A 13912-nucleotide genomic window follows, 5' to 3' on the forward strand; every position below is an offset into this window, starting at 1 on the left:
AATTAGAACAATCCACTTGAGTTCTTTCCTATAACCTCTTTTATAATGAATTTAATTCCTTAAATTTTTATTTTTATTTTTGATATAAAATTTGTCTGACCAGTTGTTTCATGCCTCTTAAATATCAACTTTCTCAATTGTCCTTGACCAATGAAATATTGACGACCTTTAGTTATTGACATGGATAATAGATGAAGTCACAACTATGTATATATAAGCTTTATAGGGATATCCTTCTTCACTGACTGAGGCATCTAGTAGTTGTGTTCCATAGTGGCATAGAACCGATAGACTTTGAGGTTTATTGATTTTAGATTTATCTCTATTACATAGTGTATTAGCTTTATTAATGTTGCCACTGCTTTCAGACTGAAATTATCATAAATTTCTCCTAGCAATATCTATGAAATATCCTCCTGCATGATATAGATTATGTCGGTCTGCCACTGTCAATATGCCTTTGTATGAACCAGATATTAAGTTGGCTCCTTGTTTTTCTGCTTAAGTCTTTTGTATTCCCCAATTCTAATTTCCATCTCCTGCAATAAGTATAAGACCATACATATTCTCCTTACCATTGTCTGGTTGTGACATGATTCTAATCTGTGGGATGTATGATCCGCTCTTGACAATAATTTATATTTATTTCTTATCACCAATCGTATTCCCTAATGTCATGTTTGTTTCCCAAAAGCCACTCATCATGCTGACTGTTATGAATGGATATAATCAGAATTTTTATTAATAAGATTTTATTATTCTTTTATTGTTCATGTCTTTGCTGGTGGAATATACTTTCTCCCAGTTGTTACTTTTTTCCCCTGTATGTGATTACAATATGATTACATGTATACTTGAGATCATTGTCTTACTTCTCCCTGTCTATGTTTGACGTGGCTGCCTGATTTGGTATTGCGCTTGAGATGTTTGTATTTTTTCATACTTGGAATGCCTCGAATATGAGATGGCTTTGCTATCGAAATATTACTTCTCTTTGTGCTCTCTGAATGATCAATGTATACTTTTCTCTTCCCTTCTATTCATCTGCTCCTCCTCTCTAGGTAGATGAATCATTATCTCATGAAAGTCTGGAATATGAATATTACGTTGACTGTCTCTATTTTATGATTGCTTCCCTGCAATAAGTATATTTTCTTCTAGCATAAGAAGTATTACCTTCTGTGACATTTGTAATATCTTTATTCTACGATGTATTCCGTTATCTCTACTATTGACTTCCTATAGTATTTTATGCTCGCTGTGTATCTAATATGATGTTTGCTTCACCTAGAAGCTCGTCTCTATCTTCCTCTCTCTTTTTTGCTTGTTCTTTGCTGCCTGTTACTGGTCTTTTGCTCCGCTCATACTCCATGAATCTTGCTACTCATTGCAGATATCTTTCTCTCTGACTCTATCTTTGTTCCGTAAACTAATTGGTACTTGGTGCTCTGTGCGCTGGCTTTAATCTCTCCAATCTGAGCCATCTCAGATATGTCCGTGTTATCTCACCCCTTTTGATTGAACTTTATCTTTGTATAAATATGGAATGATCGATTTATATTGAAAGGGCACAACTGATGGGATCTAATTATTATTTTAGTTAATTACTTTTAACTTATGTTTTCATTATTACATATGAATATATTTATTGTTTATTAATATATTTTGTTATTAAATTGATATTTAATTAATATATTCTTGAATATAAATATTATTTATTATATATAATAATTAGTTTTATCAAACTAATTATCATTTACCTTTCATTTATTATATTGTAATTATATTATAATAGATGATATGATTATATTGATCAATATATATTTTATGTTACTCATTTTATTTATAAAATATAATAATATATTATATTATAATTTATTATTCTTTATTCTATTATTAGAACTTATAAATATGGGGACATGACATGGTGTGAAAACCTCACAACGTATGCTCTTCGCATTAGAAGTCATTATTGATTAATACTCATTTTAATAAACTTGTGTCTATATAATTTCAGATCTCTATGGATTTCTGGGGTATTGATGATTGATATAATGGTTTGTAGTCATGCTTTTATAATTGATATTGTTAATCTAGTGGACCGGAAAATAGAGTTTTCCTTTTCTCTTTCATTAGTAATAGATATATTTGTGTGGCTTGCACATCCATTTTAATACTATAAACCCAGAACCAAACAAACTAAGGAAATTCAGTGATCAGATTACCGGCCAACTATTTGACAACGTTACAGTGAGTGAGAAACAAAAAAGAACTAGTACATGGATAAGGGAAGACCCCTTACAACACTCATCCTCCTCTCATCTTCCCATGGCTATCCTTTTGATGCTAGTCATCCATCCTTCAGCCCAGAAGTCCACAGGCAGGACCAACCTAAGCTATTTCAATAATGACCTCTTAGGCAACCTTACGCTACTAGCAAGAGTACTTACATGATCACATCCAACCAGCTCTTAGCACAACTACCTCCCCATGGTGCAACAAGGGTTTGGTTAGATATTTCATATTTTTATCAGTTTTTACAAACCATTATGCTTAATCTGAGTTTTGCATTTGTTTTAACTTTTGAGTAGAATGAGCTAATATTGTTATAGCTTATTCTTGTATGCTCGGAATGTCATGTACGCATACTCATTTGGATTTCCATATGTAGATTTGATGCAACCTTAATGGATTTCATGTAATTGTCATCACGTCACATAATAAAATCAGAGTTAGTGAAGCTCATTTAAACTCAAGTGAGATAAGCTATCTCTTAATTGGCTGTGTCAAGATATCATTTCTAAATTCATAATGTACATTATTATCACTGTAATCAAATATAAGAACCATTTCTTCATTTTCTCTATCAAGAAGCTAATAAAAAATAAAACTGGGTTTGAATTGATTGGAGAGATAAATACCATAACCCAAACATTGGCAAGATCAATGGTGCGAGCTGTTGGTGTAACAAAAACAGTATCACATCCCTGCAGATTTCAAGGATTCAATTATGATTTTTTATTTGAATGTTACTTTAGAAAGTGAATTAGGGTTACCATATTACCTGCCCTTCTTTCAAAGAATGGAAATCTGCAGTGCTCTGGTTATGCATAAATTGTACTCGGTCATCTCCACTGACTGAGTAGGGCAACCATTTTCACATGTTAAATTGTCAGATATCAGATCTCAATCACATTTTTAACTCGACAATAGATCAAAAAAAATGGAAACGTAGCTGAACAAATCATAGGTCAAAATTTCAAAAAATCATAGTCTTACAATTCTGTGCATGAAACATCAATATCTTCAGAAACTAAAAATTATAATTTCAGTAGACATGCATGTAATTTCCTAATTAGAGGTGAACACTTGAAAGATCACTTATCATGAAAATGTCCCGACATTTTATGACCTTCCAATTTGATGAATGAATTAAACATATATAACATGGTTAATGTTACGTCCCAAATTTTTGCTACATTAAGGAAATATTCTAGCCGTTGGAAAAATTCATGTGAAGTTAGTTGTTCAGTAAATTTGTTGAGAATAATGGTTCATGTGAAATTCGCTTTATTGATAAAGCTGTTGAGATATTTTGATTCTTATGAAATGGAATTCGGTTATTAGTTAATATGTCATGTAGCATGTTAGTTAGCCATTAAGATGAATTTGGGAAAAGGAATATCTTAGAAAGTTAGAATGATTATGTGATATTTTTATTATCTCAAATTTGTTGGAAAAATATTATTACCTAGAACCATTTCCAAAATGAGAGTTAGGAAGGGGACACCCAAATCCACCGTCAGGCCATCACGTATGAACTTAACCACCACGACCAAGGACTAAAATGACTAGGCAAGCAAGAAAGTACAAGGATTACCATGAGCTATTCAGATAAACAAATAAAAACATTACAAAGAAAGGTAAGAATATTACCTTCATTGTGTATTGATCTCTATGAACCTTGCAAGCTATCATGTCTTAGTATAGTAATATCTCATCTATACTCATACTTGTGTGGGTATGAAATATGTATGTGTTTATATAAACACACACACACACACGTATGCAAATTTATCATTAGCATATACATATTTTTGCATGCATGTGTGTGTGTGTGTACCTACATATCATAACTACTCATGCAAGCATGAATATATGAGAAATGACATTAGTATACGAAAACATGTGTTAGGCATATTTTGCCAACCTTGCTTTTATATATTTTTCTTGACTCGGGCATGGCCATTTATTTAATTGCTTGATCAACAACATTGTATTCGTATCCACCACCTTATGGCATTGAACTATAATATTTCTTTTGATATTTATTTTGAATTTTGCAACTTCATCTTGGCATAACTGAGTATGCCAAAGGACATCCATCTTTCTTGGCCACTTCTTTATTTGAATATATACTCTTTATCATATAGAGCGGCATTCACTACTTCTCTTTCATATTGTTTCCACACCACAATTCCTTCTGGATTATTTGTTTTGCCTCTATTCGATACCGATCAAGACTTGATATTAGTGCTTCTGCTTGAACCCAAGAGGGTGGATGTAAACAAAAGAAGAGCTCTATTAATGCAGAGTTTGTGATTCAAAATCTATATCATGCTTTGGATGTCATAAAACGATTGGAGCTCAGGAAACATCCAAAATTGTACAAAGTCGTGCCAACTAAATCAGGTCACGCTCCTCGTTTTATTTAGAATTTATACTGCCTATTCTTTCATATACGAGCTTCTCACTAATGGCTTAAAGCCGGCCATGCCAATAAATCTGTAAGCTAGAGCCGAATGAAATGTCTCTCCAAGCTTTATGTTGTTTTGATAGGCTATGCCTTTGGTATAACATTTAAAATTATCATGATTGATTTTCGATAAGCTAGACCTTGATGAATTTTATGAATCCAAGTATATTATATTTGAGGCAAGTATTGATCCCATCTAGGGATATAATTAATATATCCATGTGACAAGATACTACACATATCTTTGAATTATTAAGAATGAAAGAGCAATCCATTTACAATGCCATAGGCCAAATCAAACAAGAGAAATAGCAATTGTATAAATGATTAGAAAATAGAAAGCATTTAATGAAACTCCCATGCGTAAAGGACCAATATGGTCGAGATCCGAGGGGAGAGAGTGGGAATAATTCCTATAATGAGAGAAACATATCTTACATCAATAAAAAAGCAACTAAAATAGCTCATGGAAATCCTTGTATAATATTCTTGTTGTCAAGTCGAGCGGTGGGTGATCGGGCATCTAAGTTGCCCATCCAAAATCCTTGGCCAAGGTAGTTAATGGCGTTTGCCACCATGATCACCAGAGGTCAGGGTGCTAGCAATTGTAAGATAGGTTGGTTAGAATGTGTCCACAGTCTCGACAATTGACTAATTGACACTCTAACACCAAGATGCTCAATGGCTAGATAAGCGTGTCCCAAACCAACTCCTAGGGTAGGGAGGGTCTTTCTCGATGGAGATTGCAAGGGGATACTAAGGGCCCGCGGCTGGGAGGTTAAGCCCATGGCAATGCTTCTCCTTTCTTCTAAATGCCAAGGCTTGTACAATTCAATATTTCCAACTGCTTGTAATGTTCCCGTTATAAAAATAAATCAATTATCAAATTATTATTAATGGGCCAATTGATTTAATATATCTCGGACTCATTTTTATTTTGTTTCCGTAGTTTATGTCCTTGTCGGCTATCTTTGTACACCCTCGGAAGGTTTCCCGACAAGTATTTAAGCACGGCTTGTAGATAGTCTTTAGGTATGCAATTTGGATTATTTTCTTTGTACTATGAATTCCTATTGGGATTCTCTGTTGATCGTCATTTCAAAAGTGAAAGATCTTCCCTATTTGGTCTTTTCGGTTTCTGTGGGATTAAACCCTCACCCTATTTTGTCCCCATAATACTTCGCTCATATCTAACAAGTCGGAGCATCATCTTTCGGAATATATATTTCTTAAATGAATTATTTGTATTCAAGTTTCCGTTATTGTGTCTAATCTACTTGTGTTTACAAACAAGTTTGCAATCATTGTTGTGGTTCAAACACCTAAGCGTGTGGTATCCAAGCATTTTCGTACGGCCCCCCCACTGCCCGTATGGCCTCCATCCTTCCACCCATCTGACCATCCATATCACTCAGCAATCCATTGTACGGCTCTATGTTCTGCCACCGTACAGCTCATCTTAGTTCATTGTACAACCAGCAAAATAATTCATACAGACACCTTCACACCACCGTACGGCCAATTTCACTCCTCCATATGGCTACCTAGCACCCACCGTACTGTACTACCACACGGCCACCAATATAGACCATATGGCCTTCATCCATACGCCTCTTTGGCCTCCCATTGTCAACCGTACACTAACAGTTAGTTTCTGTACACTATCTCACCCTCTGTACCAACTTCCACTTCACCATCTGATTGCCAAAATTATCTGGAGAAAGATATTCTGTGCTTCGTGTATGGTATCAGAACATTTCAATGGTATCAATGCGCTTCGATCCTGCCAGCCTGTGAACAGTGAATGAGAGTTTATAGCCAGAAGAGACAAAGAACCCATTTTGTTGATAGAATGGTTGTTGAACAAGAACCAATAGCTGCCAAACTCGTGGCACTACTGAGAGAACTTGCAAAGAATCAGGCACAGATCACCAATACTCAGCAGCTCATGGAAGAGACTCTCAAGAAGTTGGCAAACAATAAAATATCCGAAGAACATAATGGTCACAACGCAGACTCGGTGTCGAGTAAAACAAACCCTCATCTAGCATGCTCTCGACCTTCCATGTCATCTTTTCAGGCACCACACGAAGCGAAACAACTAACCTTTGAAGAGATGCAAGAACAACTGAGAGAAGACTGGAAGAATGCGAATTTTGAGGAGGATATATACTACAAAGATTATGCGGATCTAAGAATGAGATATTCAGGAGGCGAAAATCGAGGATACTTTAACGATGATCTCAGAGGAAAGTTGAGTAAAGTAAATCTGTCTCCATTTGACAGATCTGGATCCATATCTGCCCAAGCATGGGTAATGAAGGCCGATACCTACTTCCCGCTCAATCCTATGCCAGAAGAAGTAATCAAATTTGCGGCACTACACTTGGAGGGAGTTGCACACGAATGGTGGCATCACGGCACCATCACACTGGGACATGATCAAATAACTACTTATGCGAATTCACTGAGAGCTTGATAGAGCGATTTGATGGTAAAGATCCGGAACTCAATTTCAAAGATTTGGCACAGCTGAGACAAATTGGATTGGTCGACCTAACAATTGCGAAATTTCAGAAACTCTCTGTTTTGGTCACAAACATTTCTAAAAGAAGACGGATAGTGCTCTTCATGGAGGGACTGACAGAACCACTGAAAGGTTGGGTCAAAGGGTTCAATCTTGCCACTCTGTCGGATGCTATTAAGAAGGCACGGAGCATGGCATCATCATCGACGTCATCCTCTCTAAGTTACTCACACCACAAACTGCTAGCGTTTCCGAGGGACAGATAATAAACCTCCACCCAGGAAGCCGTCATTGGACGAAGCTACCAGACAAGGACTCCGAAGGAAGAAATTATGTTTCAATTGCAAGGGACCGTGGGAACCTGGCCACAGATGCCTCAGAAATGGAAAAATACACTACATTGAGGTTGTGTCTGATGATGAGGATGAACAGGAAGCAACTCTCGCCAAAGACAACCAATATCACCACGACACTGACATGGTTAGTTTGAACCACACGGAAAGAATTGCAGCTTTGGTACAGCGCAGAGGAACTATTGCCCTAGCTGAGAGCCCGAGATGCACAGTTTTTCGTGTATGAGGTACCCTTCAAGGACAAAGGGTTACGATGATGCTGGATAGCGAAGCTACTCTAAATTTCATAAACTCATCTCTGGTGAAGCGAAGAGATCTACCTACGTAAACACATGAAGGATTTCAGGTCAAGGTTGTCGGAGGGACTCTTCTACCCTGCACACACCTTGTTCCTCAACTAAGTATCACAATGGCAAATCACACGGTGACTAAGGATTTCTTCATAGTGGACCTTGATGACATGGAGGTTATTTTGGGCATACAGTGGATGGAGACACTTGATGAATATACTCAGTGCTTCAAACGGATGGATTTCACTTTTGTTGTCGATGGAAAGGTCGTTTTCTATGGAATGGCAAATGAGGGTCCAAAGGAAGTTTTCGCACATCGAATGGAGGCAATTTTTTAGCGTAATGACATTGCGTGGGTTGCACATTGCTTTGTCTCGATGCAACCTATTAAAGGGCAACGAACACCTCCACAGGATGATGATCTCCAGGATATTTTGAGTAAACATAATAAGGTTTTCATTAACATTTCTCCTGGCGTACCACCTCATCGTGGGTTTGAACATACTATCGAGTTGGAAGCAAGAGCCAAGCCAGTCATAACCACACCATACCACCATCCCAAGAAATTCAAAGATGAGATCAAAAAGACGATTCAGGAACTGCTAGAGAAAGGATGGATCCATTCCAGTTCTAGCCCTTTCGCGTCATCTGTGGTATTGGTCAAAAAGAAGGACGTGACGATGCGCATGTGTGTGGACTACCATGCGTTGAACAAAAAAAAATAAAGAATAGATATCCCATTCCAAGGATAGATGAGTTGATGGATGAATTACATGGCACAGTCTATTTTTCGAAAATAGATCTCCGTTCTGGATACCATCAGATCCGCATGAGGGAGGAAAACGTAAAAAAGATAGCCTTCCATTGTCACTACAAGCATTATGAGTTTCTAGTCATGCCGTTCGGATTAACAAATGCACCTACTACATTCCAGTCATGCATGAATCGCATTTTTAACAAACAAATGCGTAACTACTTATTGGTATTTTTTGATGATCTGATTTATAGCAAGACATGGGAGGAGCAACTAAAGGATCCAGAGGAGCAAGTAAAGGATCCAGAGGAGATCCTAAGGATCATGGAGGAACAGTCTTTTGCCGAGCAATCCAAGTGTGAATTCGGTATGATAGAAATATTGTGCTTGGGGCATGTTGTCAGTAAATATGGAGTTCAAGTTCATTTGGAGAAGATTCATGTGATCCTTGATTGGCCTCCCCCAAAATCACTCTCAGAATTGTGAGGATTTTTTGGACTGTGCAATTACTACAAGAGGTTCATTAAAGGATTCTCTTAGCTCAACGCACCCTTAACAGATCTGACAAAGAAGGGGTCTTTCCAGTGGAATGAAAAGGCACAACTCACTTTTGATAAGCTGAAAGAGGCAATGAGCACTTGTCCCGTACTTGCATTACCTGATTTCACTCGATTGTTCATTTTGGAGCGCGACGCGTCAAGAGAAGGCATTGACGCGGTCTTGATGCAAGATAGACACCCCATAGCTTATAAGAGCAAGAAGCTTACGCAGACAGAATGCCTATATTCCATCTATGACAAAGAGATGTCGGCCATCGTACATGCACTAACCGAGTTCCAGCAGTATCTGGTAGGTGACAAGTTTGTCATCCATACGGATAACAACAGTTTGAGATATTTTCTAGAGTAACGGGACTTGAAAGAGAGGCAACAAAAATGGGTAAGCAAGGTTCATGCTTTTGATTTTGACATTGAATATGTGAAAAGGAAGAACAATGTGGTTGCAGATGCCTTGTCCCAAAAACCCACCATCAGCTCACTAAACCAAATTTCAGCTGACTACAAGGCACATCTATTGGTACAATACTCTAAAAACACATTTGCCTGAGCTAATGGATGGCAACACCTAGGATGATTGGTACAGAGTGGTGGATGACATCATCTACTATAAGAATCGGATATTTTTAGTGTCGGAATCCAAATTGAAGCAGAAAATCTTGAAGGAAATACACGACTCACCCTTGGCAGGACACTCGGGTCTCCTCAAAACTTACAGAAGTCTCCGAGAGAGGTTTTCTTAGAAAGGACTCAAAAGGGATGTGTTGCAGTATGTAAGAGTGTGTGGTCCACCAATAGAAAAAATTCAAACATACTCTACCTGTCAGGTCACTGCAACCTCTGCCAATTCCAGAACATAAGTGGGAAAGTATCTCAATGGATTTTATAACAGGGCTTCCCAAGGTGAGCAGTAAGGATTGCATTTTCGTGATGGTTGACAGGATTGAAAAAATACGCACACTTCTTTGCTATCCCCTCAGAATTTCACGCCGCACAAGTTACCGATCTATTTTTTAGATAAGTCTTTCGCCTGCACGGGTTACCCCGAAACATTGTCAGTGATCGGGACGGGCGATTCATCAGTATCTTCTGGACAAAACTGTTTCGGATGGCATGAACGGAATTGTCACCAAGAACTAATTACCACTCGCAGATAGACAGACAAACAGAGAATGTGAACAAGTGGCTCAAAGGTTACCTTTGGAACTACGTTTCGACACAACAACGGGCGTGGGTCAAATGGATACATCTAGGGGAATAATGCTATAGTACCACATAGCACATGTCCATTGGAATGGCACCATTTAAAGCTTTGTATGGGTACAAACCCCTTTCCTTCATCGACACAGTTCTGGGTGACAGCTGCACACCAAGGGCGAGGGACTAGCTTCAGGAGGAACTAGACATACTGAGATGCTTGAAGGAAAACTTACAGCGAGCACAAAATCAACAGAAGATGTACGCCGACAAACATAGAATGGAGAGGAGTTTCGAAGTAGGGGACTTGGTCTATCTCTGGCTCTAGCCATATCAACAATCCTCATTAAAAGAAATGGGAAAGAAAAAATTGAAGCCACGATTTTATGACCCCTATCATGTAGTTCATCGCGTTGGTGAAGTTGCGTACGAGCTAGAACTTCCGTAGGGAAGCCTTATACATAACATTTTTCATGTTTCATGCCTAAAAAAGGTAGTAAGTTAGAACGTCATGGTAGCCATAGACCTTCCACCACTCAATGAAGAAGGGAAGCTCATATTGGGACCAGCTGAGATCATCGAAGTACGTGAGAAGACTTTGTAGAATTGCACGATGAAGGAATATTTGGTGCGTTGGAAACACATGCCATTGGACAACACAACGTGGGAGGGCGAACAAATTTTCCAACACCCGACATTGCATTTGCTTGAGGACAAGCAAAATTTGGGATGGGAGGACTGTAATGTTCCTATTATAAAATTGGGATGAGAGGATTGTAATGTTCCCGTTATAAAATAAATCAATTATCAAATTATTGTTAATGGGTGATTGATTTAATATATCTTGGACTCATTTTTATTTTGTTTCCGTAGTTTGTGTCGTCATCGGCTATCTTTGTACACCCTCAGAAAGTTTCCTGATGGGTATTTAAGCACGGCTTGTAGGTATCTTTAGGTATGCAATTTGGATTATTTTCTTTGTACTACGAATTCATATTGGGATTCTCTGTTGATCGCCATTTCAAAAGTGAAAGATCTTCCCTGTTTGATCTTTTCGATTTTGGTGGGATTCAACCCTCACCCTATTTCATCACTTGTAACACTTCGCTCGGATCTAACAAATCGAAGCATCATCTTTCGGCATATATATTTCTTGAATGAATTATCTGTATTCAAGTTTCCATTATTGTTTCATCTACTTGTGTTTACGAATGAGTTTGCAGTCATTGTTGTGGTTCAAACACCTAAGCATGTGGTATCTAGGCATTTGCATACAACTCCCCCTCACTGCCAGTACGGCCTCCATCCTTCCACCCATTCGACCATCCATATCACTCAACAATTCATTGTACGGCTCTGTGTTTCGCCACCATACGGCTCATCTCGGTTCATTGTATGGCCAGCAAAACAATTCGTACAGACTCACCTTCACACCACCGTATGCCCAGTTTTACTCCTTTGTACAACTACCTAGCACCCACCATATTGTACTACCTTACGGCCACCAATATAGACCATACGCCCTTCATTTGTACACCTCTTTGGCCTCCCATTGTCAACCATATGCTGAAAGTTAGTTTCTGTATGCTATCTCACCCACCATACCAGCTTCCACTTCACCATCTAATTGCCAAAATTCTCTGGAGAAAGATATTATGTGCTTCGTATACGGAATCAGAACATTTCAGATCACCAGAGGTCAGGGTGTTAGCAATTGTAAGATAGGTTGGTTGGAATGTGTCCACAATCTCGACAATTGACTAGTCGACACTCTAACACTAGGATGCTCAATGGCTAGATAAGGGTGTACCAAGCCAACTCCCAAGGTAGGGAGGGCCTTTCTCGATGGAGATTGCGAGGGGATACTAACGGTCCACGGTTGGGAGGTTAAGCCAATGGCAATGCTTCTCCTCTCTTCCAGATGCCAAGGCTTGTACAATTCAGTCTTTCCAACTGCTTTTATTCTAGAAATCCTTTTATGTTCCATTTGAACTTCCTTGTTAAAATATGTTGTTTTCCTTAGAATATTTCAGAATTGAAATGGTAGTTAATAATTGAATGTCAGGTGAGTTGGTAGTTAGATGGTTGTTAATTTCTAATTATTTGCAAATCTAGAATATAGTCAGCGCATATTTCCTTTCTATGTGAAGTAGTTGAGTATCTCTATTCATTCGGCAAAGAATAAGATCTAATTTGTTTATACAAGAATTAATTAGTTTCTAAACTTTTAGCATGTTAAATATAGTATCAGAGTGCTAGGTTCAACTCTGAACCTTGGGCTCATCACGAACAAAACTGAAAGTGTAGATTTGAATGGCAAACAAGATGTATACACGTATGACACCTCACAAGAAACCTAGACATCCCATATTTTTGTATCTAATAAAGAATATGCCAAAACATGACTATTCCTATTGCTCTATACCCAAGGATAATGAGACCTTAGTGCATGCACTATGGCGACTCAAGAAAGAGTGTCAGGTGGACTCCGGTCAAGAAGACAGAATTGAGCAACAAACTTATTGAACCATGTAATGCCAAACAAAAAAATCCTCTTATGATCCTTCATAAACTATGTAAAGGGCAAGACAAACCCAAAAATGAAAATAGACAGAATACCCTGGAATAGGGTATCCAGTTTAATTGTTAATCTATTCTTTTGATGTGTCCTCAGAAGAGGAAATTTTTGTAAGCAATGGAGTTGCAGTTGCAACCAGCAAAATAATATATAATAAGCAATTAGCAAATCTTCTCTTTTGTTGCGCATAATCCCTTTAAGCATTTAAATGTTTGTTGTAAACAAATGCGAGCATCATATTGACCTAGGAAACAGTTGTATATAACAAGAACAAATCAATTTCAAAAACATGGCCAGCAACGGAAACCCCATAGAGTACGAAATAAACAGCGGAGCTCATCCCCAAAACTCATCGGATCTCATGATCCAAATTGCGCAAGAAACACAAGCAAAACTAGAAAACATGGAAAAGAGAATGAATGAATTGGCAGCACAGAGTGGGTGAGATCAAGAGGAGACTTACTCTTCTCTTCCTCCAAGAATAGAGCCTGGATACTCTGGTCATAGTGATAAATAAAAACAAGCTTCAATAACACCTCTTGATAAACAAAAGTAGGAAATAGTTAACAATCTATCCAACGATATTAAGAAGATTAAACCTCCTAGGTTCTCAAGCTTCGAGTCTGGAGAAGATGTCGAGGCATGGCTAACTGAGATGGAGCAATAGTTCAAAATTAGGAGTTTTTCAAAAACATCTAAAGTAATTTGGGGAACATACCACCTTTCTGGATAAGCAGCCACCTAGTGGGGAAACAACAAAATAGAACTCACTATCAAAACCACCAAGATCACATGGGACATGTTTGTCTCTATCTTCAAAAATCAATGGCTTCCCCAAATCTTCTATGATCAGAAACTGTTGGACTTCCAAAATCTCAAGAAAGGAGATTTGACTGTGCA

The 13912-nt window shown here is 38.0% G+C and overlaps 1 protein-coding gene across 1 annotated transcript in view; it reads right to left on the reverse strand.

The window, feature by feature from the left end:
- Positions 1-13912, reverse strand: part of LOC149535827 (putative transferase At1g60990, chloroplastic) — a 299942-nt gene that overhangs the window by 175715 nt on the left and 110315 nt on the right. Inside the window, exons 4-5 of the mRNA XM_089803727.1 lie at positions 3065-3138; positions 2922-2987 (exon numbers count right to left, since the gene is read on the reverse strand). Of these exons, the coding sequence (XP_089659853.1) occupies positions 2922-2987; positions 3065-3138 (140 nt within the window). The remainder of the gene's footprint in view (positions 1-2921; positions 2988-3064; positions 3139-13912) is intronic.

Source organism: Cupressus sempervirens, chromosome 10 (genome assembly GCF_028749045.1).
Source record: "Cupressus sempervirens isolate cs-2001-9-10 chromosome 10, ASM2874904v1, whole genome shotgun sequence".
Classification (NCBI taxonomy): Eukaryota; Viridiplantae; Streptophyta; class Pinopsida; order Cupressales; family Cupressaceae; genus Cupressus; species Cupressus sempervirens.